This window comes from Hylobates moloch, unplaced genomic scaffold (assembly GCF_009828535.3).
Source record: "Hylobates moloch isolate HMO894 unplaced genomic scaffold, HMol_V3 SCAFFOLD_20, whole genome shotgun sequence".
NCBI lineage: Eukaryota > Metazoa > Chordata > Mammalia > Primates > Hylobatidae > Hylobates > Hylobates moloch.
Genome location: NW_026652295.1, coordinates 35164142 through 35190330, shown reverse-complemented (window position 1 = coordinate 35190330; position 26189 = coordinate 35164142). Strand labels below are relative to the sequence as shown.

The window sequence follows — 26189 nt, the reverse complement described above, 5'->3', positions numbered from 1 at the left end:
GCTACTTGGGTGGCTGAGGCATGAGAATTGCCTGAACTCAGGAGGTCGAGGTTACAGTGAACCAAGATCACACACCACTGTATTCCAGCCTGGGTAACAGAGCAAGATTGTCTCAAAAAAAAAAAAAAAAAAAAAGAGAGAGAGAGAGAGAGAGAGAAAGAATGACCCACCTGAATCAAAAAGATGTGTGAAGATTAAAACAACTCTTTATTTTGAAAACTGGTAATTAAAAGAAAGAATTAGACATTTTACCTTCCTCTCCAGTGGGAAATATATTTAGGGTAACTGTATCATGTCAGTTGATAAGATCAGGCTCTATTTTATCAAAGGATGCCTGGTAATCAATATAGAAATAATGTTAGAAATATAAAATCAGCATTTTGTAAGCTTTTTGCAAGCATTTTGCAAACCTTCAAGCAAGGATTGTCCATAGGTTTTTAAATCATGAGGTGACCTACCTATTAGGTCAAATTAAAATTTGAAAGCCTGACCATACTAAGTGTTGGTGAGGATATGGATGAAATGAAACCCTCAAGCATTGCTGGTATAAATGTAAAATGGTACAGCCACATTGGAAAACAGTTTGGCAATTTCTTGAAAAGTTAAACATACACTTACTTTGTGACCCAGGCATTCTACTTCTTAATACTTGCTCAAGAGAAATGAAAGCATATGTCCACACAAAGACTTCTATATGAATGTTCATAGCAGCTTTACTTGTAATAGCCAAAAAAAAAAAAAAAAAAAAAAAGGAATCAACCCAAATATCTTTTAGTAGGTAAATGGATAATGTGGCATATTTGGGATACTACTTAGCAATAAAAGGAATGAACTACTATTATATGCAACAACATGGATTAATCTTAAAATATGCTGAGTGAAAGAAGTCAGACAAAAAAAGTGCATGATCCCATTTACATAAAACTCTAGAAATGCAAACTCATCTATAGTGACAGGAAACAGACTAGTGGCTATTTGAGAATGTAGAGTGGGAGGAGCAGAAGCAAGGAATTGTTATTATTATTTATTTATTTATTTTTCGAGGTAGAGTTTCACTCTTGTTGCCCAGGCTGGAGTGCAATGGCGCAATCTTGGCACACTGCAACCTCTGCCTCCTGGGTTCAAGTGATTCTCCTGCCTCAACCTCCCAAGTAGCTGGGATTACAGGCGCCTGCCACCATGCCCGGCTACTTTTTGTATTTTTAGTAGAGACGGGGTTTTGCTATCTTGGCCAGACTCAGCTGAAGCAAAGAATTATTAAGGGGCAAGAGAAAACTATTGAGGGTGATGGAATACACACACACACACACACACACACACACACACACACACGAGTCATGCATTGCTTAAGGACGGAGGTACATTCTGAGAAATGCATTGTCAGATGATTTCCTCATTGTGGGTATATCATAGAATGTACTTACACAGGCTGGGCGTGGTGTCTCACACCTGTAATCCCAGCACTTTGGGAGGCCAAGGCAGGCAGATTATCTGAGGTCAGGAGTTTGAGACCAGCCTGGCCAATATGGCGAAACCCTGTCTCTACTAAAAATACAAAAATTAGCCAGGTGTGGTGGCGAGTGCCTGTAATTCCAGCTACCCAGGAGGCTGAGGCAGGAGAATCGCTGGAACCTGGGGGGCAGAGGCTGCAGTGAGCTGAGATTGCGCCACTGCACTCCAGCCTGGGCAACAGAGCGAGACTCCGTCTCAAAAAAAAAAAAAAAAGAAAGAAAAAAAAGAAGAGACAGGGTCTTACTCTGTTGCCTAGGCTGGAAAACAGCGGCGCAATCTTAGCTCATGGCAGCCTCGAACCCTTGGGGTCAAGGGATCCTCCCACTTCAGCCTCCTGAGTAGCTAGGACCACAGCATGTGCCAACAGGCCCAGCTAATTTTTTTTTTTTTTTTTTTTTTTTGTAGAGATGGGGTCTCCCTGTGTTGCCCAGGCTGGTCTCAAACTCCTAGACTCAAGCCATCCTCCTGCCTCGGTCTCTCAAAGTGCTGGAATTACAGGAATGAGCCATAGCGCCAGGCATGCTACTTTTATAAGTAGGTTTGTTTCCACCAGCATCACACAAACACATGAGTAAGGCATTGTGCTACAACACTGCAATTACTGTGACATCACTAGGTGAGAGGAATTTTTCAACTCCTTTATAACCTCATGGGACAAACCACCATCTTTTTTTTTTTTTTTTTTGAGATGGACCTTTGCTCTTTTGCTCAGGCTTAAGTGAAGTGGCATGATCTCAGCTCACTGCAACCTCTCCCTCCCAGGTTCAAATGATTCTCCTGCCTCAGCCTCTGAAGTAGCTGGGATTATAGGTACCCGCTATCATGCCCGGCTAATTTTTGCATTTTCAGTAGAGACAGGGTTTCGCCATATTGGCCAGGCTGGTCTCAAACTCCTGACCTCAGGTGACCCGCCGGCCTTGGCCTCCCAAAGTGCTGGGATTACAGGCATGAGCCACCACGCCCAACCATCTTTTTCGTGTGTGTCTTTTTTTTTTTTTTTTTTGAGACAGAGTCTCACTTTGTCACCCAGACTAGAGTGCAGTGGTGCAATCTCGGCTCACTCCAACCTCCACCTCCTGGGTTCAAGTGATCCTCCTGCCTCAGCCTCTGGAGTAGTTGGGATTACAGGTATGCGCCACCATGCCCGTCTAATTTTTTTGTATTTTTAGTAGAGATGGAATTTCACCATGTTGGCCAGGCTGGTCTCGAACTCCTGACCTCAGGTAAATCATCCGCCTCGGCCTCCCAAAGTGCTGGGATCACAGGCGTGGGCCATCACACCCGTCCAGACCACTATCTTATATGTGGCCTGTCATTGACTGAAATGTCACGCAGTGCATGACTGTATGTCAAAACTTATCAAATTGTACCTGTGATCGTCCTTTTGAAGTGTCAATTTAGCTAGGCTATAGTGCCAGTTATTCAGCCAAATTAATCTAGGTGTTGCTGTGACAGTCTTTTGTAGCTGTAAATTCCATAATTGGTCGACTTTCAGTAAGAAAGATTATCCAATCTGAGTGGGTCTGATTCAGTTAGTTGAAAGGCTTCAAAAACAGAGTTGAAAGCCATTTGTGGTGACTCACGCCTATAACCCCATCACTTTGGGAGGCTGAAGCTAGTGGATCACTTGAGCTCAGAAGTTTGAGACCAGTCTGGGCAACATGGTGAAGCCCCATTTCTACAAAAAATACAAAAATTAGCCGGGCATGGTGGCACACATCATCCCATGAGGTGGGAGGATTGCTTGAGCCCAGGAGGTCAAGGCTGCAGTGAGCTGTGATTGTGCTACTGGACGACAAGAGTGAATCTGTCTCAAAAAACAAAAAACAAACAAAAAAACAAAGGCAGATAGAGTATTACGGGAGAGAGTCATTTGCAGGAGCCTCAGAAGGCCAGATTTCTACCATGTGGATGTCAATAAGAAAAGGTATTAACCATTTCACACCTTTCTAGTCTTTCTCAGTTAGCCTAAGGAAGGCAGATTTCAAGGTGCATTTTGGAGAGAAGGCAGCTGGATAGACACTATCTTGCAGCTTCAAGTTCTTAGTCACTTGCAGGCAGACTCTTGGCACTTGTTCTGCTGTGTCCTGAGGGATTATTTAAAAGCAAGAGGCCCGCCAGGTGCGGTGGCTCACACTTGTAATCCCAGCACTTTGGGAGGCCGAGGCGGGCGGATCACGAGGTCAGGAGATCGAGACCACGGTGAAACCCCGTCTCTACTAAAGACACAAAAAATTAGCCGGGCGTGGTGGCGGGCGCCTGTAGTCCCAGCTACTCGGGAGGCTGAGGCAGGGGAATGGCGTGAACCCGGGATGCGGAGCTTGCAGTGAGCCGAGATTGCACCACTGCACTCCAGCCTGGGCGACAGAGCGAGACTCCATCTCAAAAAAAAAGCAAGAGGCCCCTGGGGTTGGTTCCTTCCCCCTAGAGAACCAACAGTATTTGCAGAAAAGCTTCCACTTACATTCTCTTCCCAGGGTTTGAGTTTCTTAAAAAGGAGGTGTCTTAATACAGGTTTCAAAAAAAAAAAACCATGATAGGAGTCCTTCCCTACCTTGTGGCTTCTCTTAGTTATCTGTGGCCTTTTTGTTTAGAGTGACTGGGTTTTGTTTGGGTAAGAAACAATAAATGGGGTATGTGGTCGAGAAAGGCCAAAAGACGGCAGGAGGCAATTAGATTAATTAGGTAATTAAAGGGAGATCTGTGGGTGATTATTAACTTTGTTGCTGGCTACATTTAGGCATCAGTATCATGTCTTATTTTTGTTAATATTTACAAATGACTCATACCCTTTGCTACTCAACAATCACAAAATATTCACATTTCTCCTCAGAAATTCCTCTTTGTAATACTGAAGATGAAACAGACCTTCTTTGTCTTTTTCTTTTCATTTATTTATTTATTTTTTTTTGAGACGGAGTCTTGCTCTGTCACCCAGGCTGGAGTGCAGTGGCACAATCTCGGCTCACTGCAACCTCCGCCTCTGGGGTTCAAGCAATTCTCCCGCCTCAGCCTCCTGAGTAGTTGGGATTACAGGCACCCGCCACCACACCTGGCTAATTTTTGTATTTTTAGTAGAGACGGGTTTTCACCATGTTGGCCAGGCTGGTGTCTAACTCCTGGCCTCATGATCTGCCCGCTTCAGCCTCCCAAAATGCTGGGATTACAGGCATGAGCCACCATGCCTGGCCAAGACTTTCTTTTTCTAATCTCTGTCAAAATAATCCTTTCTCCTCCTGCTATACCTATTTGTCTACCTCTTAAGAACATGGGGCGGTTCTGGATTTGTCTATTGTCTCCAAGCCCATTTTCCCTAGATTCTCAATATCCACAGTACATGCACTGTGTCATGATGCTATTTTAGACTATTAACTATGGGTTTCATCCCCAGGATTTTCTTTTCTCCACAGCCTTTCCCCAGTGAACTAAGTTGTCTCAACTTAGGACAACGTGAACCCAAAGAGGAAGGAGTCTTTGCTGGCTTTTGAGCCACGATCTTGTGGGAAAGAGAAAGGACTCATGCACAAAGGCAACACATGAGGCTTGCAGGAATCTACCTCCAGATGAGATCAGGTCCTCGGACTGAGGGGAAGGTGACTGGAGAATTCAGAAGCTTGTGGCTCCCAGGCCCTGGGCTGTGCGCCCCCATAACTGCACCAGGGAATTAGGAATGGGGATGAGAGGAATTCGCTGAAAACTGTTTTGGTCTCTTCAGTGGTTGTTAGGTGAAATATTGTACAAGGAGGGTGTGTGGCCACTATCAGGCCACCTGGGGGATTGCTGCTTTAATAATTTCCAATTATGACTTTGGACAATGTCTGGAAAAACACAGGGAAATTTGCGTGCAAACAGTCCATTAACAAAGAAACGGAAAAAATGAAAATTTGTGAGAATGAGGGGGAACATTCAGATCACTTTAATCTAGTGTGCGTGAAGATTGTGCTCGTTCAGTACATTTCAGCTCAGCCAGTACAACAGATGATATGCAGGGGCAGAAAGCCACCCTCCCCCATGTCTTGCCATCAGGGAAGTCCTTGGAAATTAAATACAACCCAGGGGAAAATCTGGGGGTGTAGAATGACTCTAGCACATCTAATTGCAATCTGTGATAATTGCTGCTCCAGCAAAGCCCAGGAAACCATGCAAACCAGTCCAGGGGGACAGGGAAGGGCTCCCTGAGCAGAGACCTGAAGGGTGAATTAGAGATAACTAGATGAGGCCGGGCGCGGTGGCTCACGCTTGTAATCCCAGCACTTTGGGAGGCCGAGGCGGGCGGATCACGAGGTCAGGAGATCGAGACCACGGTGAAACCCTGTCTCTACTAAAAATATAAAAAAAAAATCAGCCGGGCGTGGTGGCAGGCGCCTGTAGTCCCAGCTACTCGGAGAGGCTGAGGCAGGAGAATGGCGTGAACCCGGGAGGCGGAGCTTGCAGTGAGCCGAGATCGCGCCACTGCACTCCAGCCTGGGCGGCAGAGCAAGACTCCGCCTCAAAAAAAAAAAAAAAAAAAAAAAAAAAAAAAAAAAAAAAAAAAAAAGAGATAACTAGATGTTTGTGAAGGCAGAAAGAAAACCCAGTCCCTGGGCTGGCAATTACCTGGTGAGCCACTCAGAACTATTTTAAAAACATTGTCATGAAGAAGATGATGAGTAAACAGAGAACTTCAGGAAGGGACTCGTCCGTGGTGGCAAATGCTGCAGAGAGGCCAAGCAAAATAAAGACCAAGAAGAGTCCATTGAAATACCATGGAGGACATTGGTGCTGACCTTGTCAAGTACAGCTGGAGCAAGTTGTGGGAAGAAGGCAAATTTTTTTTTCCCAAGATGGAGTCTTGCTTTGTCACCCAGGCCAGAGTGCAGGGGTACAATCTCCACTCACTACAACCTCCGCCTCCTGGGTTCGAGTAACTCATCTGGCTCAGCCTCTCGAGTAGCTGGGATTACAAGTGTGCACCACCACGCCCAGCTAATTTTTGTATTTTTAGTAGAGATGAGAGTTCACCATGTTGGCCAGGCTGGTCTCGAACTCCTGACCTCGTGATCTGCCTGCCTCGGCCTCCCAAAGCACTGGGATTACAGTTGTGAGCAACTGTGCCTGGCCAGAAGTCAAAATTGCAGGAGGTCGAGACACATGGAAGGTGTAGAAATAGAGATGGTAAATGGAGAAAACCCTTCCCAGAAACTTGGCTGTGAAAGAAATGGTGAGTGGCAGTAGTGAAAGCTGGACTTGAGGTCGAAGGAAGAGGCTTTTCCGATAGGGAGTCTTTGCACACGTACAAACATTAGGAGGAAGCAGCCTGTCCAGAGGGCAGGTAAAAGACAGGATGGAGACTCCTAAAGAGCCAGGAAGTGACACAAGCCAAAGCCCAGGTAGGAGGGTGGCCTAAAAGGGAGGAGAAAAGAATGGGAGTGGATGCAGATGCCTGTAGATTTGGTGGCAGAAGAGGGAGCTGTCTACAGCCTCTACTTTCTCTGTGACATGGGAGACGATAGGATCTGCTAACTGGGAAGGGGACTCAGGAGTGTGGATGGGTTGGAAGGGTTGGCAAAACCAAAGAACTGAAGAAGACAGAAAGGATTTGAACTAGTCATTACAGTGGTTACAAATTCCAGGTGTATAAGAAAAATTTCATCTTCCTATACTTTTCCAGTGTTTCTATTTGAAGCTCTCATTCCTTTCAATGGTCAATGTTTCATCTCAGTCAATTCATGAAGAGAGTACAGGTAGGCAGCTGGGTACATGGGTCTGGTAGCTCAGAAGAGGAGTATGGGCTGAAAATGTCAATTTGGGATTCATCAGAATAGTTTGTCTTCTCGAGTCTTGGGAAGTATTGACTCAGCTCAGGGAGATGGAAGAGGCTGAAGAGCCAAACTTGGGAAAACCCCAACATTTAAAGGCCCTGTGGAAGAAGAAGAATCTGTGAAGAGTCAGAAGGTAGGAGGAAAAGCAGGAGAGTACCATGTCCCAGAACTAAGGGAAGTGAGTATTTTAAGTAAGTGGAAATAAAACGTCAACTAGGATTAGAATTATAAAATATCCACTGGGCCAGGTGTGGTGGCCCACGCCTTTAATCCCAGCACTTTGGGAGGCAGAAGTGGGAGGATTGCTTAAGGCCAAAATTTGAGACCAGCTTGGGCAACATAGTGAGACCCTGTCTTTACAAAAAATTAAAAAAAAAATTAACCAGGCACGGTGGTAGTGTCTGTAGTCCCAACTACTCAGGAGGCTAAGGCAGGAAGATTACTTGATCCTCAGGAGGTCAAGGCTGCAGTGAGTGATGATAGTGCCACTGCTCTCCAGCATGGGTGACAGAGTGATACCTTGTCTGTAAAAAAATAATAGTAATAGGTCAGGAGCGATGGCTCACGCCTGTAATCCCAGCACTTTGGGAGGCCAAGGTGGGTAGATCACCTGAGGTCAGGAGTTCGAGACAAGCCTGGCCAACATGGTGAAATCCCATCTCTACTAAAAATACAAAAATTAGCCAGGTGTGATGGCACACGGCTATAATCCCAGCTACTCGGGACGCTGAGGCAGGAGAATCACTTGAACCCGGGAGACAGTGGTTGCAGTGAGCCAGCATCGTGCCACTGCACTCCAGCCTGGGTGACAGAGCGAGACTCTGTCTCAAATAAATAGATAAATAATAGTAATAGTAATTAATTAAGTAAAATATCTACTGGATATCTTGTATTCTTCTTTGGGTTGAGGCACAAAGAACAGTGAGAAGATATAGTCATGACAATAATCATAATATCTACTATTTATTGAGTACATTGCTCCTGATTATGTCATTCAACTAGCCAATCGATCAATCACATATTAACTGAGAACACAGCATTTGCCAAACACTAATGACAGTGTTTCCTCTCATGGTGCTCATTAGAGCTTCTCAACCTTTTTCACGGTCACACATGAAAAATCACACCCTTTGTTCATCCCCAGAGGTAAATGAATGATGAGGCTACTTAAGGCTGCCTGAGCCCCCTGGCTGCCCTGAGGGCTGGGAGATCAATATCTCATCATCCCCTGACTCTGATCAAAATTCTTTCTTTCAATATCTATTCTGATACTGAATGTGACTGTGGAGGAGTTTTGTTATTATGAGGGCAGAGGTGAGGACCAGCATAGGGTAAAAGCTGCTAGTAGTCTTCAGTGGGTTAAGTAAGAACCTTGGAGAATGGGGCTGGTTTCAAAAGCTTGGAGCCAAAAAGAAAAACAGAAAAGCAGCATTAGATTGTTCTGCTTTCAGTAATGAGGAGAGAAAGAGAGACGGAAGCTCATTCTAAAAATCAGGAAATGGAAAAAGTTACTCTAAAAATTAGGAAGATTAAACTGAGGATCTTAAACTAATCTGAGATTCAATCCTAAGGTTTCAGAGGTAAAAACACTTGTGAGTTTCTGTTGGCACATCTGTTTGTAGACATTGATGCCTGCTCACTGTGCACTGTGCACAGATGGAAGCACCCTGAGAGCATCTTGTTTCCTGCAATAGAGTGCAACTGAACATAAGGCTGCAGGAATTAATCAGATTGTCAATGGAATTGTTGAGTTCACTATTGAAAAACAGCCCCATTTAGATAAAATTCATTTTGATCTATCTGTCAAAGGAAAATTATGAAGCCTTTAAAAAAAAAAGAAGGGGGCCGGGCTCAGTGGCTCACACCTGTAATCCCAGCACTTTGGGAGGCCGAGGCAGGCGGATCACGAGGTCAGGAGTTCAAGACCAGCTTGGCCAACATGGTGAAACCCTGTCTCTGCTAAAAATACAAAAATTAGGTGGCTCATGCCTGTAATCTCAGCACTTTGGGAGGCCGAGGCGGGCGGATTATGAGGTCAGGAGATGGAGACCATCCTGGCTAACACGGTGAAACCCCGTCTCTACTAAAAATCCAAAAAATTAGCCGGGCGTGGTGGTGGGCACCTGTAGTCCCAGCTACTCGGGAGGCTGAGACAGGAGAATTGCTTGAACCGGGACCCAGGAGGTGGAGGTTGCAGTGAGCCAAGATCACGCCACTGCGCTCCAACCTGGGCTGCAGAGCAAGACTCCGTCTCAAAAAAAAAAAAAGAGGACTGAGGCATTTCTATTTCTCCTGATGATCTGGAAGGCTTTCCAAAGTATATTTTTCAGCAAAGGATAATAAGGTGCAAAACTGTATGTTTAGAGTGTTATTTAAAAATATATATATGTATAGCTATGTTTGCATATGCAAAGAATGTGGAAGGATGCAGAAGAAACTGGTAAGAGGTGACCCATGGGGAAGGGAGCTCAGTGGCTGGGGATCAAGGTGGAAGGTTTTCATTGTATGCTTTTTTGAATTTTGTACCAGGTATTATTTATTTAGTGAAAAAATATATGCAAATACAGGAAAAAAAAACTTTTGATGAATCATTTTTGCAAGGTTCATTTGTAATGCAAACAGACACTCCCTAATTTGCTTTGGAAATGCTGACATTTGTGTACTGGATTTTCTTAAAGCATGAAATACCAGTGTCTGCAAACCACACCCCGAATGCTTAAATTTGAGGTCACTGACAAAACCAGCCATACAAGTGTGACTTTCCAAAAAGCTAAATATTGTTGAGAGAAGCAGAGTGAGTGCCAGGGGCTTGATGCATCCCCAGCATCTGAGAATCTCAGAGAGAAGGGACTGTGGAGAGTTGGTGCAATCTCCTTTTGTTTTTTTGTTTTGAAATAGAGTCTCCCTCTGTCGCCCAGCCTGGAGTGCAGTGGCGCGATCTCCGCCTCCCGGGTTCAAGTGATTCTCCTGCCTCAGCCTCCTGAGTAGCTGGGATTACTGGCACATGCCACCACGCCCGCTAATTTTTTGTATTTTTAGTAGAGACGGGGTTTCACTGTGTTACCCAGGATGGTCTTGATCTCCCGACCTCGTGATCCGCCCGCCTTGGCCTCCTAAAGTGCTGGGATTACAGGCGTGAGCCACAGCGCCAGGCCTGCAATCTCCTTTCTTCAGAAATCAGGAAATGAGGGTCCAAAGGGGAAGAGACTTGCCTAATAAAAAGATTGTGTCATTTTGTGTAAAAAAAGTGAGAAACCTAAGTCTCTATATATGTATATTTGCTTCCAATAGCATGAAGAACTCCAGAAGGATACACAAAAACAAATGGGAAACTGTACAGAGAGGGAAGGGGAACAATGAAAGGATGCAAGACAGAGGTAGAAATGAGATTTTCACTTTTAATCTTTTATAATCCTTGATCTATTCTTTAAAAGAATACAAAAACATTAAAAAGAGAGATGGACCGTGACGTCTCTGTGACCCACAATGTACAAAAACGTTAAAAAGAGAGATGGACCATGACGTCTCTATGACCCACAATGTACAAAAACATTGAAAAGAGAGATGGACCATGACGTCTCTATGACCCACAATGCAGCTTTCAAGGATGACATTGTGAGACTGTTCAGAGACAAATTAAGAGTCCTGTGCTGGGCGCGGTGGCTCATGTCTGTAACCCCAACACTTTGGGAGGCTGAGGTGGGTGGATCACCTGACATCGGGAGTTGATCAGCCTGGCCAACATGGTGAAACCTTGTCTCTACTAAAAATACAAAAAATTAGCCGGCTGTAGTGGTGGACACCTGTAGTCCCAGCTACTCGGGAGGCTGAGACAGGAGAATCACTTGAACCAGGAGGCAGAGGTTGCAGTGAGCTGAGATCATGCCATTGCACTCCAGCCTGGGCAACAAGAGGGAGACTCCGTCTCAAAAAAAAAAAAAAAAAATCCTTTGTTGAAATCACAGATCAAATTCTACTGCTTCAAATATCAATGACTATCTAGAATATTTTGTCATATTGAAGTTTTGTTTTACTGAGATTTGTTTGAGATAATACAGGCCATCAGCTGGGCTTAAATCTCATTTTTATTTATTTATTTTTTTTTTTTGAGACGGAGTCTGGCTCTGTCGCCCAGGCTGGAGTGCAGTGGCACAATCTCGGCTCACTGCAAGCTCCGCCTCCCGGGTTCACGCCATTCTCCCGCCTCAGCCTCTCCGAGTAGCTGGGACTACAGGCGTCCGCCGCCACGCCCGGCTAATTTTTTTGTATTTTTAGTAGAGACGGGGTTTCACCGTGGTCTCGATCTCCTGACCTCGTGATCCGCCCGCCTCGGCCTCCCAAAGTGCTGGGATTACAAGCGTGAGCCACCGCGCCCGGCAATCTCATTTTTAATTATAGGCAAATTTGTCAAAATTGTGTGATAACAGCCCATTGCTAGTCTGTGGATCCAGCAATACCAGGAGGTACCACAGGGCAGGAGAAAAATCAGTGGACAGGAAGTCAGGAAACCTGATTCTAACCAAGTTTTGTAACTTAATTAACGTTGTAATTTTGCGCAACTTAATTCCTCTCCTTAGGCCAGTTTCAACATCTGTAAAACAAAAGGACTAGATGAAGTGATCTGTAGGTTCCCTCTTAGCTCTGATATGAGTGGGTTCTGAAACCATTATTAGCAATTTAGAATGAAAAGGAAATTTACTAAGTCATTTTTGACATCTAGGAAATGGTAACAGGCAGTTTGGGCCTCCTTTTGCTCCTTTGACTTGTAACTACATGAGAACTAGCAGGTGATCTTCTTGGCCCTTTTCTCTTGAGCCCACACCCTGATGGTGATTATCTAGATCCAGGTTCCTGAGAGCATGAGTTTAGGGAAATGTTAATCATTCTCCACAAAGCATCTCAAATACATTTGGGAAATCCTGTATAATAAGTGTTCCTGATGGAGGGCCAGAATGCAATTAAAGGTCCTGAGAAGTCCTGCAACAAAGAAACATGTAACTTTTACCTAACCCAGCACTCTGCACATTTGTGGATATAAAACACTTTGGTGAGAGAGAGAGAGAGAGAGAGAGAGAGTGTGTGTGTGTGTGTGTGTGTGTGTGTGTGTGTGTGTGTGTGCGTGCCGTTACCTCTATTTGGAACAAATGGGATCCAAATGCTTCCATTTTTAGGAAATTTATGAGATCAGTTATCAGATGGCAGTTAGGACAATTCTGGGCTTCGGCAAATATGGAAGATTTAGCACGTTCCTGAGGGAGCCTGAGAATCTTGTGATTCATGCAGCTCTCCACCCCACCAGTTTTCTTTCAACAGTGGGAGCCTCGGAAACTCTGTTTTACAGGGAGGTTCCCATCTAAGCACAATTAGGTCAATGGGCATTTTATCCCTTTCACTTCTGGCTTTCAGAATTTTTCAGAACTATAATTTTTATTCAGAAATTATAATTCTCTTTCCTTCCCCCTAAGGCCTTCAGTCTACATTTGCATATATATATGTGTGTGTGTATATATATTTATATATATATGTGTGTGTGTGTAGATATATACATATGTATATATATATTCCCTCCCTCCTAATATCTGCAATCCCCAGTGGGTAGGTGGGAAATGTTATGTGTCATTTGGGCACTGGACCTGACACACTTCACATCCTTTATTAGTTTTCGAGATTTTTCACCCTCAATTCCCAAAGAAACATTGACTCATCACAACATACACACACTGTCATTTGGAAAAAATTAATTTAAAATGTGTATCTCTTAAGACTTCTCAATTATTTTCGCCCCATTTTTAAGCATTCAGTTTAAAGAAAGTAAAAAAAATCTCTAAGCAGGCACAAACATATAGTCAAAGCTCTCATTGTTTTTTGGGTTGCTATATCTCCAAGTCTGAAACCAAGAAACAACATGAAATGCTATTTTTGCATTTAGCGCTTTCTTTACTTGGAGGTTTCCAGGCTTGTAGTTCAAGCATCAGGATAAAAATGACCAGCCAGACAGCTGTTGCAGGCCCAGCTAATTATACTAGCGCTTCCCTGAAGGGCTTGAGCTGCAAATAAATTCTTTTTCTCCTGGCCAGGCTTGGTCACTGGCAGTTACTCTGGAGTATATATACCGCCTGGGCTCAGCGCTCTCCCTCCTAGAACAGTGTTTCCTAGAACAGTGGGAAATAAATGGAGGTGAGGAGGCAGCTGGATTGGGGTGGAGGATGTGCCCACTGACTCTCCCATCCACCCTGTGGGATTTTTTTTTTTTTAATTAATTTTTTCTTTTCAGACGGGGAGTCTCGCTCTGTCACCCAGGCTGGAGTGCTGTGGTGCGATCTCGGTTCACTGCAACCTCCGCCTCCCGGGTTCAAGCAATTCTTCTGCCTCAGCCTCCCGCACAGCTGGAACTACAGGCGCCAGCCACCAGGCCCGGCTAATTTTTTTTGTATTTTTAGTAGAGATGGAGTTTCACCGTGTTAGCTAGGATGGTCTCGATATCCTGACCTCGTGATCCGCCCGTCTCAGCCTTCCAAAATGCTGGGATTACAGGCATGAGCCACTGCGCCTGGCCCCAATTGGTTTTTTTAACACTTTGTCTACCCTAGCGCAATTCCCTGATGGGTTGTCTTTTTTTTTTTTTTTTGAGACAGGGTCTTACTTTGTCACCCAGGGTGGAGTGCACTGGTGCAATCTCAGCTCACTGCAGCCTTGACCTCCCAGGCTCAAGCCATCCTCCAACCTCAGCCCCCAAAGTAGCTGGGACTATAGGTGTGCACCACCACGCCCAGCTAATTTTTTTTTTTTTTTTTTTTTTGAGATGGAGTCTAGCTCTGTCACCCAGGCTGGAGTGCAGTGGCGCAATCTCAGCTCATTGCAGCCTCTGCCTCCTGGGTTCAAGCGATTCTCCTGCCTCAGCCTCCCAAGTAGCTGGCATTACAGGCGTGTGCCACCATGCCCGGCTAATTTTTGTATTTTTAGTAGAGACAGGGTTTCACCGTGTTGGCCAGGCTGGTCTCAAACTCCTAACCTCAAGTGATCCACCCGCCTCAGCCTCCTAAAGTGCCGGAATTACAGGCTTGAGCCACCACTCTCATCCTTTTTTTTTTGGCATTTTTCATAGAGATGGGCTTTCGCCATGTTGCCCAGGCTGGTCTCGAACTCCTGAGCTCTAGCGATCCTCCCGCCTTGGCCTCCCAAAGTGCTAGGATTACAGGTGTAAGCCACCTTGCCCAGATGGCAGGTTGTCTTAATTTACTTAGGTGTACCTGCTGAAGGTTATGTTTGATAAATAAAGGGAGGGCCATGAAATTAAGTAGGAGGTGGGGACACTAAAGAGGAAACAAAACAAAACAAAACATGGTTGGGGAGGGATTATTTAGGAGGACAGAGGGTGGTTAATTTCATGTGTCAAATTTGTTAGGCTATGGTGCTCAATTGTTAGGTCAAACGCTAGTGTAGATGTTGTTGTGAAGGTATAATCATTTGACTTTATTTAATTTTTTTTTTGAGACGGAGTCTTGCTCTGTCGCCCAGCTTAGAATGATCTCTGCTCACTGCAACCTCCGCCCTTGGGTTCAAGCAAGTCTCCTGCCTCAGCCTCCTGAGTAGCTGGGATTACAGGCATGTGCCACCACACCTGGCTAATTTTTGTGTTTTTAGTAGAGATGGGGTTTTGTCATGTTGGCCAGGCTGATCTCGAACTCATGACCTCAAGTGATCCACCCGCCTCGGCCTCCCAAAGTGCTGATTACAGGCATGAGCCACTGCACCTGTCCTCATTTGAACTTAAATTAAGCAGATTACCCGCCATACTGTGGGTGGGCCTCACCCCATCAGTTGAAGGCCTTAAGAGCAAAAACTGAGGTTTCCTGAGGAAGAAGAAATTCTATCTCAAGATGGCAACATAGAAATCCCAGCTGAGTTTCTAGACTGCTGGCCTACCCTGTGGATTTCAGACTTAAAACTGCAACATCAACTCTTTTTAGTTTCCAGACTGCCCTGCAAATTTCAGACTTTCCACCCCCCACAATTGCATGAGCCAATTCCTTAACAATTCCAAAACAAATCTCTGTATCTCTATATATTCTCTACATAATTTCTATATAGCCCTGTGATTCTGTTTCTCTGGGTAACCCTGACTAATACAGAGAGCTCCAGGGAGAAAAAAATGGAGCTGATAACGAATTGTGAGTTTGACCATAACCTGAGAACATTTCTTCAGTTTTGACAAAGAGGTTGCAGAGAAGTCAGTGATAGCTATTTAAAAATGAAATTATGTAGGAGAAAAAACTGAAGCTATTGTTAACTCCAGGGAAAACAAAAAGTGATACATGAAGATGATCTGACTCAATTGTAAACACTGACTATCGATTTAAGAGGGATGGCAGTGGTAGAAGATGTCGTGGTATAAGTGAGTTAAATCCTCATCTTAATTGAGGAAATTAAAAAGATTTAAAAATAAAAACTTAAGAAATAGCAATGTTATTTCAAAACAAGTAGATAAATGGCAGAACAACAACTAAAAGCTTGTAAAGCATCTGCTTCTGCTGAGTGAATCTGGTGGGAGTGGGTGGGGCAAGGAATTGCTGTTTATCATTATGAGTCTTGTAGATCATTTAATCTTTTTCAAGTCTGTACATGTATTACTTTGATAAAAATGAAAACTTAATTAAAAGGTTATGGGATCCAGTGTAGAAAATTTGGAAAGTACAGAAAAATATAAAGAAGAAAATATAAACACTCACAATTCCTCCACTCAGAGAAGCCACTGGGCATATTTTAGAGGAACAAGATTAAATGAATTTGTGAGATTAAACAGAGCTTGAAGATTTAAAACATCACAATTTAGACATAAATGAACAAATAACAGTATAATACCACATATGTGTAGATATAATTACATACAATATAAGCATACATACTATGATTCCATGCGTTTATATGTGTATTAGAAAGTAGTCTCAGCTGGACACAGTGGCTCATGCCTGTAATCCCAGCACTTTCAGAGGCCAAGGTGGGAGGATTACTTGAACCCAGGAGTTAGAGTCCAGCATGGGCATCATAGAGAGACCCCATCTTTTCAAAAAATTTAAAAATTAGCCAGGTGCGGCGGTGCATGTCTGTAGACCAGCTATTTGGAAGGCTGAGGCAGAAGGATCACTTGAGCCTGGGAGGTTGAGGCTGCAGTGAGCCATGATTGTGTCACTACACTCCAGCCTGGGCAACACAGTGAGACTCTTTTAAAATACACACACACGGCCGGGCGCGGTGGCTCATGCTTGTAATCCCAGCACTTTGGGAGGCCGAGGCGGATGGATCACTTGAGGTCAGCAGTTTGAAACCAGCCTGGCCAATATGGCGAAATCTCCTCTCTACTAAAACTACAGAAATTAGCCAAGCGTAGTGGTGCACGCCTGTAATCCCAGCTACTCGGGAGGCTGAGGTAGGAGAATTCTCTTGAAGCCGGGAGGCGGAGGTTGCAGTGACCCAAGATCACATCAGTGCACTCCAGCCTGAGTGACAGAGCGAGATTCTGTCTCAACAACAAAACAAAACAAAACAAAACAAAACAAAACACACACACACTCATGCACACTGGTCTCAAGGCCAGGTGCAGTGTCTCACACCTGTAATCCCAGCACTTTGGGAAGCTGAGGCAGGAGGATTGCTTGAGCTCAGGAGGTCAAGGCTGCGGTGAGCTGTTATCGCGCCTCTGCACTCCAGCCTAGGTGACAGAGCGAGACCCTGTCTCAGAACAACAACAAAAAAAAGATAGTATGGAGGAACACTCACCAAAATGTTACTTGGTGGTTATGTTACCAGGGTGGGAGTAGGCTAAGGCAAGCAAGTTCCTAGGACACTCAATGTAAGGCTGCCCTCACTCTCAGCGTTCTGCAAATGCAGGAGTAGAACCTGAAAGTGAGTGTCTTCTTAAATGTTATGCCCTCACATGCTTCACTCTAGTCTTGGCCTTGGTTGGGACCTACGGCTGCTGGATTATGAGCACTTTCTCCTTCTTACTTTTTACTTGGATATTTGTTCAATTTCCTTGCTACTCTAAGTGTAGTACATGGACCAGCAGTGATAGCATCATCTGGGGGCTTGTTTGAAATGCAGTATCTCAGCTCTGCGCCAGACTTTAGCCAGATCTGCACTTTAACCAAATCCCAGGAGATTTATGTGCATGTTACAGTTTGAAAGGCATTGGGCTAGCAGGCACCCCAGCATAGTTCCTGTCCTCTTATGAAAGGAATATTCAGAGGCAATTGATGCCACTGCCCCAATGGGTGGGGCACACACTGCTAAGGGGTAAGATGCCTGTTTTTAAAAAGAGTTGTGGTTCTTTCCAAGTGGCTCAGTTTTGGCTGGTGAAGCAATCACAGGTCAGCTTGATAAAGGAAAGGCAGGTGATTCCCTTGAGACAAAGAACGGATGAGTTGAGCAGGTGAGCAAGACACTCACCTTGGGCACAAAAAACTCAGTAATCAAGATAAAGGCTATTTTAATGCAACGCTTTTCAAAAATCAAAATTAATGCAAAAAATCCATGATGAACAAAACATCAAAATTTAAAATAAAGCTTGACTTACTGTGTAAGGTGGTTCATGCCTGTAATCCCAGCACATTGGGAGGCTGAGGTAGGAGGATCACCTGAGAACAGGAGTTTGAGACCAGCCTGGGCAAACTGACTCTACAAAAAATTAAAAAACTAGCCGAGCAAGGTCGTGTGCACCTTTGGTCCCAGCTACTCACAGGGCTGAGGTAGGAGGATTGCTTGAGCCCAGGAGTTCGAGGCTGCAGTGAGCTATGATTGTGCCCCTGCTCTCCAGCCTGGGTGACAGACTGAAACCCCATCTCAAAAAACAAACAAACAAACAAACACGGGGATGTGACAACATCAGAATTATGCAGGTCAGATCATTGTAATTTCCAACTCACAGTCTGGGATGGGTATAAGTGATTTCAGTTTTGGTGGTGGTGATAGGAAAGGGATTCAGATGCTTGAGTGGCCAAAAAGAATGACAAATGTCCATTACAGTTATTGGAATCTTGGTAAAATGTCACCTTTTGGGTTCCTACAGAAAGAGCAGCATAATTTGGCTGGGCTGTTTTGAGGAAAACTTTAGTGCTTATTTGAGTTGTGGTACAGATAAATTAATATAGGAGGAGAGGGCTGGATGCGGTGGCTCATGCCTGTAATCCCAGCACTTTGGGAGGCGGAGGTGGGCAGATCACGAGGTCAAGAGATCGAGAGCATCCTGGCCAACATGGTGAAACCCCATCTCTAGTAAAAATACAAAAAAAGGGCCGGGCGCGGTGGCTCACGCCTGTAATCCCAGCACTTTGGGAGGCTGAGGCAGGTGGATCACGAGGTCAGGAGATCGAGACCATCCTGGCTAACACGGTGAAACCCCGTCTCTACTAAAAATACAAAAAATTAGCTGAGCATGGTGGCGGGCGCCTGTAGTCCCAGCTACTCGGGAGGCTGAGGCAGGAGAATGGCGTGAACCCGGGAGGCGGAGCTTGCAGTGAGCCGAGATCACGTCCCTGCACTCCTGCCTGGGCAACAGAGCAAGACTCCATCTCAAAAAAAAAAAAAAAAAAGAAGAAGAAGAAGAAGAAGAAGAAGAAAATTAGCTGCTCATGGTGGCACGTGCCTGTAGTCCTGTAGTCCCAGCTACTCAGGAGGCTGAGGCAGGAGAATGGCATGAACCTGGGAGGTGGAGCTTGCAGTGAGCTGAGATCGCGCCACTGCACTCTAGCCTGGGCGACAGAGCAAGACTTCGTCTCAAAAAAAAAAAAAAAAAATTGAGCACTATTGCCGATGCTGGAGCAAGTCAGCGTGTCAATGTTAGTGAACAATTTGGCCAAGTGTGATAATACAGGTTAGCCGAAATATCTGGAGGAAAACGAGATTTTATTTTATTTATTTATTTTTTTGAGACGGAGTCTTGCTCTGTTGCCCAGGTGGAGTGCAATGGCCTGATCTCGGCTCACTGCAAGCTCTGCCTCCCGAGTTCAAGCGATTCTACTGCCTCAGCCTCCCGAGTAGCTGGGATTACAGGCGCCTGCCACCACGCCCAGCTAATTTTTGTATTTTTAGTAGAGATGGGGTTTCACTGTGTTGGTCAGGCTAGTCTCCCAACTCCTGACCTCAGGTGATTCGCCTGCCTTGGCCTCCCAAAGTGCTGGGATTACAGGTGTGAGCCACCGCGCTCAGCTGATTTTATTTTATTATTTATTTTTGAGACTGAGTTCTCGCTGTGTAGCCCAGTCTGGAGTGCAGTGGCGCTATCTCAGCTCACTGCAACCTCTGCCTCCCAGTTCAAGCAATTCGGCCTCAGCCTCTGGAGTAGCTGGGACTACTGGGTGTGCGCCACACTCCTGGTTGAAAACAATATTTTAAAATTAGGGAAAAAATATTCTATAACTTATCTAAACCCATTGGTGGTGTTTTTATCTTGTGTAAAATGAGGAAATTAAGATCTCTTGTTTATAAGGTATTGCTGCTTCTACCACTAGAATTGTGATTCAGGTTTTTTGTCATATTGTTCCCTTTATTTTAAGACTTAAAATCTTTTTTTTTTTTGAGACGGAGTCTCGCTCTGTTGCCCAGGCTGGAGTGCAGTGGCGCGATCTCGGCTCACTGTAAGCTCCGCCTCCCGGGTTCACGCCATTCTCCTGCCTCAGCCTCTCGGAGTAGCTGGGACTACAGGCGCCCCCCACCACGCCCGGCTAATTTTTTTGTATTTTTTAGTAGAGACGGGGTGTCACCATGGTCTCGATCTCCTGACCTCGTGATCCGCCCGCCTCGGCCTCCCAAAGTGCTGGGATTACAAGCGTGAGCCACTGCGCCCGGGAGATGGAGGTTGCAGTGAGCTGAGATCATGCCACTACACTCCAGCCTAGCGACAGAGCGAGACTCTGTCTCAAAAAAACAAAACAAAACCAACCCCCCCCCCCCCGCCCAAAAAACATATATATAAGAGAAGAGAGAAGAGAGAGTGAAATTCCTCTTCTGAAACTGGGAAAGCTCCAGGAGGAAGATAAGGTTTAAGCTGGGCTTTGGAGGAAGGAAAGGGAAGAGGAGAAAGAACATTGGATTTGCAGACAAAAAAATGGGGTTCCCCTCTTGGCTACTTGGCTTACTAGCCGTGGGAATTCAGACAAGTCACTTAGCTTCTCTGAGTGTCAATTACTTTATCTGGAAAACCTCGTGTGTCACTGCCAAAGTGAGGACCAAGTGAGATTAAATAAGTGAAAGTTGTTTGTAAACTGTAAAGCATTATGCAAACATCTTGGACTATTATTAAAAGTTTAAGGATGAGTAGGACTTTGACAACAGGCATTTGGGGAGAAGGGCCTCTGGGCAGAGAGAATGAAAGGCGAAGTGATTGACTGATATGTATGTAGTGATTGATTGAGACAGGGTCTCCCTCCGTTGCCCAGGCTGGGGTGCAGTGTCATGATTATGGCTCATAGCAGCCCTGAACTCCTGGGCTCAATCAATCCTCCTGCTTCAGCCTCCCCAGTAGGTGGGACCACAGGCACGTGCCACCATGCCGGCCAATTACAAAAATTTTTTTAGAGGTGGAGTCTCCTTATGTTGCCCAGATTGGTCTCAAACTCCTGGGCTCAAGCGATCCTCCTACCTGGACCTCCCAAAGTGCTGGAATTACAGGCACGAGCCACCGCGCCTGGCGAGAAGTGATTTTTGTGAGAGGCTAGACAAAAGGAAACTGGGCTTTGAAGATGAAATGAATGAATGACTCGCAGCACATGCTTCCTTCTCTCCCTAGATGGCCCCTTTGCAGGCAGTCAGGGACCATGTCTCATTCATCTTAGTTTCCAGGAGACTGACACTTTGTAGTTGCCGGCGTTGTGCTCTATTCTCAAGAAACGAGGAGTGCCCAAAGGCTATTAAACTTGGGACCTCTTTACCCCCAAAAGCAGTACATAATAAGAGTTGGGTGGCCTTGAAAAGCACGTTTTCTGTCCACACTGGGTCGCCCTCTGGGTAACCTCCCAAACCTATGAGAACTCACCTTATCACAGGTAAGGTCCTTACTTTAAGGAAGAGGAGGGGGGCCAAGGGCTCCAGCAGACCTGTTCTACACGGGGTAGGGGGGTGGGTGGGAACTATACAGGTGATAACATTTCATAGAACTACACACACACTCACACACACGCACATGACTGCATGCCAAACAGGTTAAATCCGAGTATGGTCTGTAATGAAGTTAATTGTATTGTGCCAATGTCAATTTCCTGGCTTTGAGAATGTTGTATCTTAAGAAAAACGTTGAGGTAAGCTGAGTGGGTGATGGCATAGGGAACCTGTATGTATTAATTTTGCAACTTCTTGTGAGTCCGTAATTATTTCGAAGTAAAAAGTAAAACAAAAGAAAACAAGGGAACTTCTCCCTCAGCCCAGCCTTCTCGGAGACCGCCCCGCACTCACCCATCTGGCCTCACCCAGGTCCAGCCTGCCCCGGGCAGGGGGTGAAGGGAGGGGCAGGGCGGGGCCACGCACGCGCAGTTCCGCAATCCCGGCCGCACGGGAAGTCGCGCAGGCGCAGTCTCGGCCCCGGGCTGCCGCGCCAGCCCGTCTCTGCGGCGGGGGACCGCGCTGCCTTGGCCTCTCAGCGCTCCCGTCTTTTCCGGCAGTTGGAGCGCTTCCTGTTGTCCTCGCCCGTCACCGCCTGTCGCCCCCTGTCTCAGAGTCCCTCACGCGTCCCCTCCCGTGTTTGGCTCGTTGGCTGCGGCCGCCGGGGCTTCGCCAGCCCTCACGTCGAGACTACTGGCCGAAGGGGCGTCTGCGGCTCTCCGCCGTCCCCAGCCCTGCCTCTCCCGGGGCTCTGGTGAGTTGCTTGCTGCCGCCGTCTTTCCATCCCTGGGTTTTTCCTTTATCTCCTCCTTCCCCAACCTCCGACTCCTTGGGCTTTCTCCTTCTGCCGGCGCCCTCTTTCAAGCCCTGACCTCTCAGCCTCTTGGCCTCTCCCCGCCCCTCTCCTTAACTCCCTTCTTCCCCCGTCTCCAGGTGCCCCTTGTTGGCGCTCTCCGCATTTTTCCATCCCATCCTTTCTCTTTCTCCTTTTGCAGTTGGAGCGGGAGCCAGGCTCTCCTTTCCGTGTTGCCACCTTTGTCTGCTCCCTGCCACCAGTCAGTCCCTCAGGGATCTCGGTCATCACCAGTTTTTATCTCCTTTTCCTTCTTCTGGGGTCTGTGAACTGTGGTCTGAGGCAGAGATGTCGAAAGCCCCCCTTGGGGTGTGGTATCTTTGAGTGGGCTCCTTTCTCCGTTAGTCTTAGGATATTGGGCTTCAGATAAGCTTAAAATCACAGGAAAAGGCAGGGAAAATTCTTGAGAGAGTGGAAAAGCAACAGCCAGAGGAAAAAGTCGATAAGGGCTTAGAGGAAAGTCTGTGTCAGAAAGCGGGCAGAACGGCCGGCAGAGAGACCAGATCTCTCAGTTCATTCTGAAACGACTAAACGACTCGGAGAGAAACTTGTTCTGTTTGAAATGCACCGAGGAGGGTTGGAGTGAAGTAGACCCTGAGTGTCTCCACCCTTTGAGCTCACCCTGCCTCTGAATTAGCCAGGCAGTATATTTGGTTTCCCTAAACATAAAACAGCCACCACCACGATAACAGGCTCTCCTCCCCACCCTAAACGTTAGATACCAGCTTCCTCCTAAGAGGAGAGAACGCTATATATAGCAAAGCATTTCATGTCGCAGCCCTATCCCCCATCACACATAAACTCCTAGGAATGGACATCAAAAATGAGTATTTTTCCTAGTTAATCTTTCTTAAGGTGCTAAGTGCGTAGCACTGTGTATGAGATGGGGGAAAAATATTAAAACAAGTATAAGACATGGTGCTTGCTTTCTAGTGTAGGTAGAGATTACAGTTCAGTAGGATTTACAGTTCAGTGGGAGAGATTAGACATGCGATTTAAGCAATAATCTTAGCTCTAATGTTGAATCGTCCAAATGAAAGATAATGGATTGTCAGTCGCAAGGAAATAAAGTCCATATTGTTGAGAGAGGGTTATTTATAGTGATCACAGAGTACCATTGTAAAGTCAATCAGTTAGCCAGGCATAACCATATAGATTGAATCACATAATGGTTTTCATTTGACTTTCTTTTGAGTTTGCAGGCCTTACACCTGACTTTTATGAGGATCAATTCCTTTTGTTAATTTTTTAAAACTTTGAAGAATTCCTCAGCCACCTATTATTTCCTAATTCTTCAGAGTTGAAGAATGAAACAAATAGGGCAAAGGCCTCCAATGGCTTCTAGGTCAGGGCAGGAAGGCTTGAATTATGGAAAGCCTGATGGATAGTCCTGTCTTAAGAAAAGTTGGTTGACCCAGTAAACCTATGAATTGCTATAGGGCAATATTAATGACATCTTTTGATTAAAGGATATTAGAATTAGGCTAAATTTTTTATATTACAATAGAGGAAGTGGAGGAGGGTTTAAAGAAAGGTCAAAGGGAAGGAGAGTGCAATCTTTATCATTGTATTAGAAACTCTAAAAGTTGAAAAACACTGTGCTTAAGAATTTGTTGGTCTAATATTTGAGCATCTTTGAGTTCATTGAATGTCCTTTCAATCTTTTTAAAAGTTTAGGTAGTAATGCCAGCCAGCTACTTAAATTAGTCAAAACATTTTTGATATATCCATCAGTGTAAATGTAGTCTTTATTCTTTTTTTTTTTTTTTTTTGAGACGGAGTCTCACTCTATCACCCAGGCTAGAGTGCAGTGGTGTGATCTTGGCTCACTGCAACCTGTGCCTCCAGGGTTCAAGGGATTCTCCTGCCTCAGCCTCCCAAGTAGCTGGGATTACAGGTGCACATCACCATGCCCGGCTAATTTTTTGTGTGTTTTTAGTAGAGACGGGCTTTCACCATGTTGGCCAAGCTAGTCTCCAACTCCTGACTTTAGGTGATCCACCTGCCTCGGCCTCCCAAAGTTCTGGGATTACAGGCATGAGCCACCGTGTCTGGCCGTCTTTATCCTTTAGCTTTGTTGAGAACTAAAAATCATTAACTTGCTCAACTTACATTTGTTAACTGCCTGTTATAGGGAAGGCACTGTTTGCCTTAGGGTTAAATACTAGCAGATTGTTGTGTTTTGTTTGTTGTTGTTGTTGTGTTGTTTTTAAGACAGGGTCTTGCTCTGTCCCAGGCTGGCGTGCAGTGGCACAAGCCGAACTCACTGAAACCTCTGCCTCTCCAGCTCAAGCAATACTCCCACCTCAGCCTCCTGAGTAGCTGGGACTACAGGTGTGCGCTACCACACCTGGCCAATTTTTTGTATTTTTTTGTAGCGACGGGGGTTTTGCCATGTTGCACAGGCTGGTTTCAAGCAATCTCCTACCTCTCCCTCCCAAAGTGCTGGGATTACAGGGGTGCACCAGTGCCCTGGCAAATTGTTACATTTTTATGTTGAAGTAATTTCAGTTGTTAAAATGTAACTACATGTATGCAGTTTCTTCAGGAATTTTCAGACAAGGAAGTACAAAACTCTCACTTGCTTTTGACATGTTTTTAGATCTGGTTTTTAAATTTCTTCACCAAACACACTTAGAGTGCATGTGGTTTTCATTGTGGGTGGAGGGGGTACAGGCTGACAAATAAGGAACCACACCCAAGCTTCACAAACCAAACAGAGGTTTTTTTTTTTTTTTTTTTTTTAAATTCCTTTAGTGATACTCTAAAACATTTGAGTTTGCTTTGGTATTAGTTGAAACTTCCCCATAAAAAATAATGTGATATTTTATAGTAAGGTAGCTCTTAATGCAGTGTCTTAAATTTGTTTTTACTGATCTTTTTGGCACATGATGAGTCAAAATGTTTGACTCTCAAGTAGAGCCTTAGTTTTGAATCTCTGCTCTGAAGGAATTATTTATGTAATTTTTGCCTGAATATCTTTTTAAATAATTGCTTTTTAAATAATTTTAAGGCTTTTTTGAACAAGTGTTTTATAAGCCTTAGTTTAATCCACAAAACAATCTTAAAAAGCTACTAAATATTAAGGGGGAAAACCTGAAAACTTTTCTTAAAATGCACTATCTTTGAAAATGGTCCTTGGCTCGGTGCAGTGGCTCATGCCTGTAATCCCAGCACTTTGGGAGGCCCAGGCAGTCGGATCATCTGAGGTCAGGAGTTCAAGACCAGCCTGGCCAACATAGCGAAACCCCGTCTCTACTAAAAATTAGCTGGGGGTGATGGCGTGTCCCTGTAGTCCCAACTACTTGGGAGGCTGAGGCAGGAGAATTGCTTGAACCCAGGAGGCGGAGGTTGCAGTGCGCCGAGATTGTGCCACTGCACTCCAGCCTGGGCGACAGAGCGAGACTCCATCTCCAAAAAAAGAAAAATGGCCCTTCATCTCTCATGATTCTTTTTTGCCACAGCTGTGGGGGGTAGTAGAGACAGGGTCTTGCTATGTTGCCCAGGCTGGTCTTGAACTCCTGGACTCATGAACTCCTGGGCTCAAATGATCTCTCTACCTCACCCTCCCAAAGTGATGGGATTACAGGCATGAACCACAGTGTTCAGCCTCTCCTAATTTTTACTCAGCTTTATATTAGGATGAAGGGACAGAGAAGTAGATCATGTGAGAGGCAGGAATGGTAAGAATAAAATATTGAACACTATTGGCCGGGCATAGTGGCTCATGCCTGTAATCCCAGCACTTTGGGAGGCTGAAGTGGGCGGATTGTGAGGTCAGGAGATCGAGACCATCCTGGCTAACACGGTGAAACCCCGTCTCTACTAAAAAATAGAAAAAATTAGCCGGGCGTGGTGGCGGGTGCCTGTAGTCCCAGCTACTCGGGAGGCTGAGGCAGGAGAATGGCATGAACCTGGGAGGTGGAGCTTGC

The 26189-nt window shown here is 45.3% G+C and overlaps 1 protein-coding gene across 6 annotated transcripts in view; it reads left to right on the top strand.

Moving 5' to 3' along the window:
- Nucleotides 1–26189, top strand: part of STK38 (serine/threonine kinase 38) — a 106831-nt gene that overhangs the window by 18419 nt on the left and 62223 nt on the right. For 2 of the 6 annotated variants that reach the window (XM_032141543.2, XM_032141544.2), the window contains exon 2: nt 21965–22158. The exons of 2 other annotated variants lie outside the window; for them this stretch is intronic. Coding sequence is in view for 1 of the 4 variants with exons in the window: in XM_058432686.1 (XP_058288669.1) it covers nt 10678–10690 (13 nt within the window). In the remaining 3 variants the exon portion in view is untranslated. Of the gene's footprint in view, nt 1–10672; nt 10691–21964; nt 22159–26189 lie in introns of those variants that run through there. 2 more of the 6 variants (XR_009211413.1, XM_058432686.1) reach the window with 2 other exon arrangements.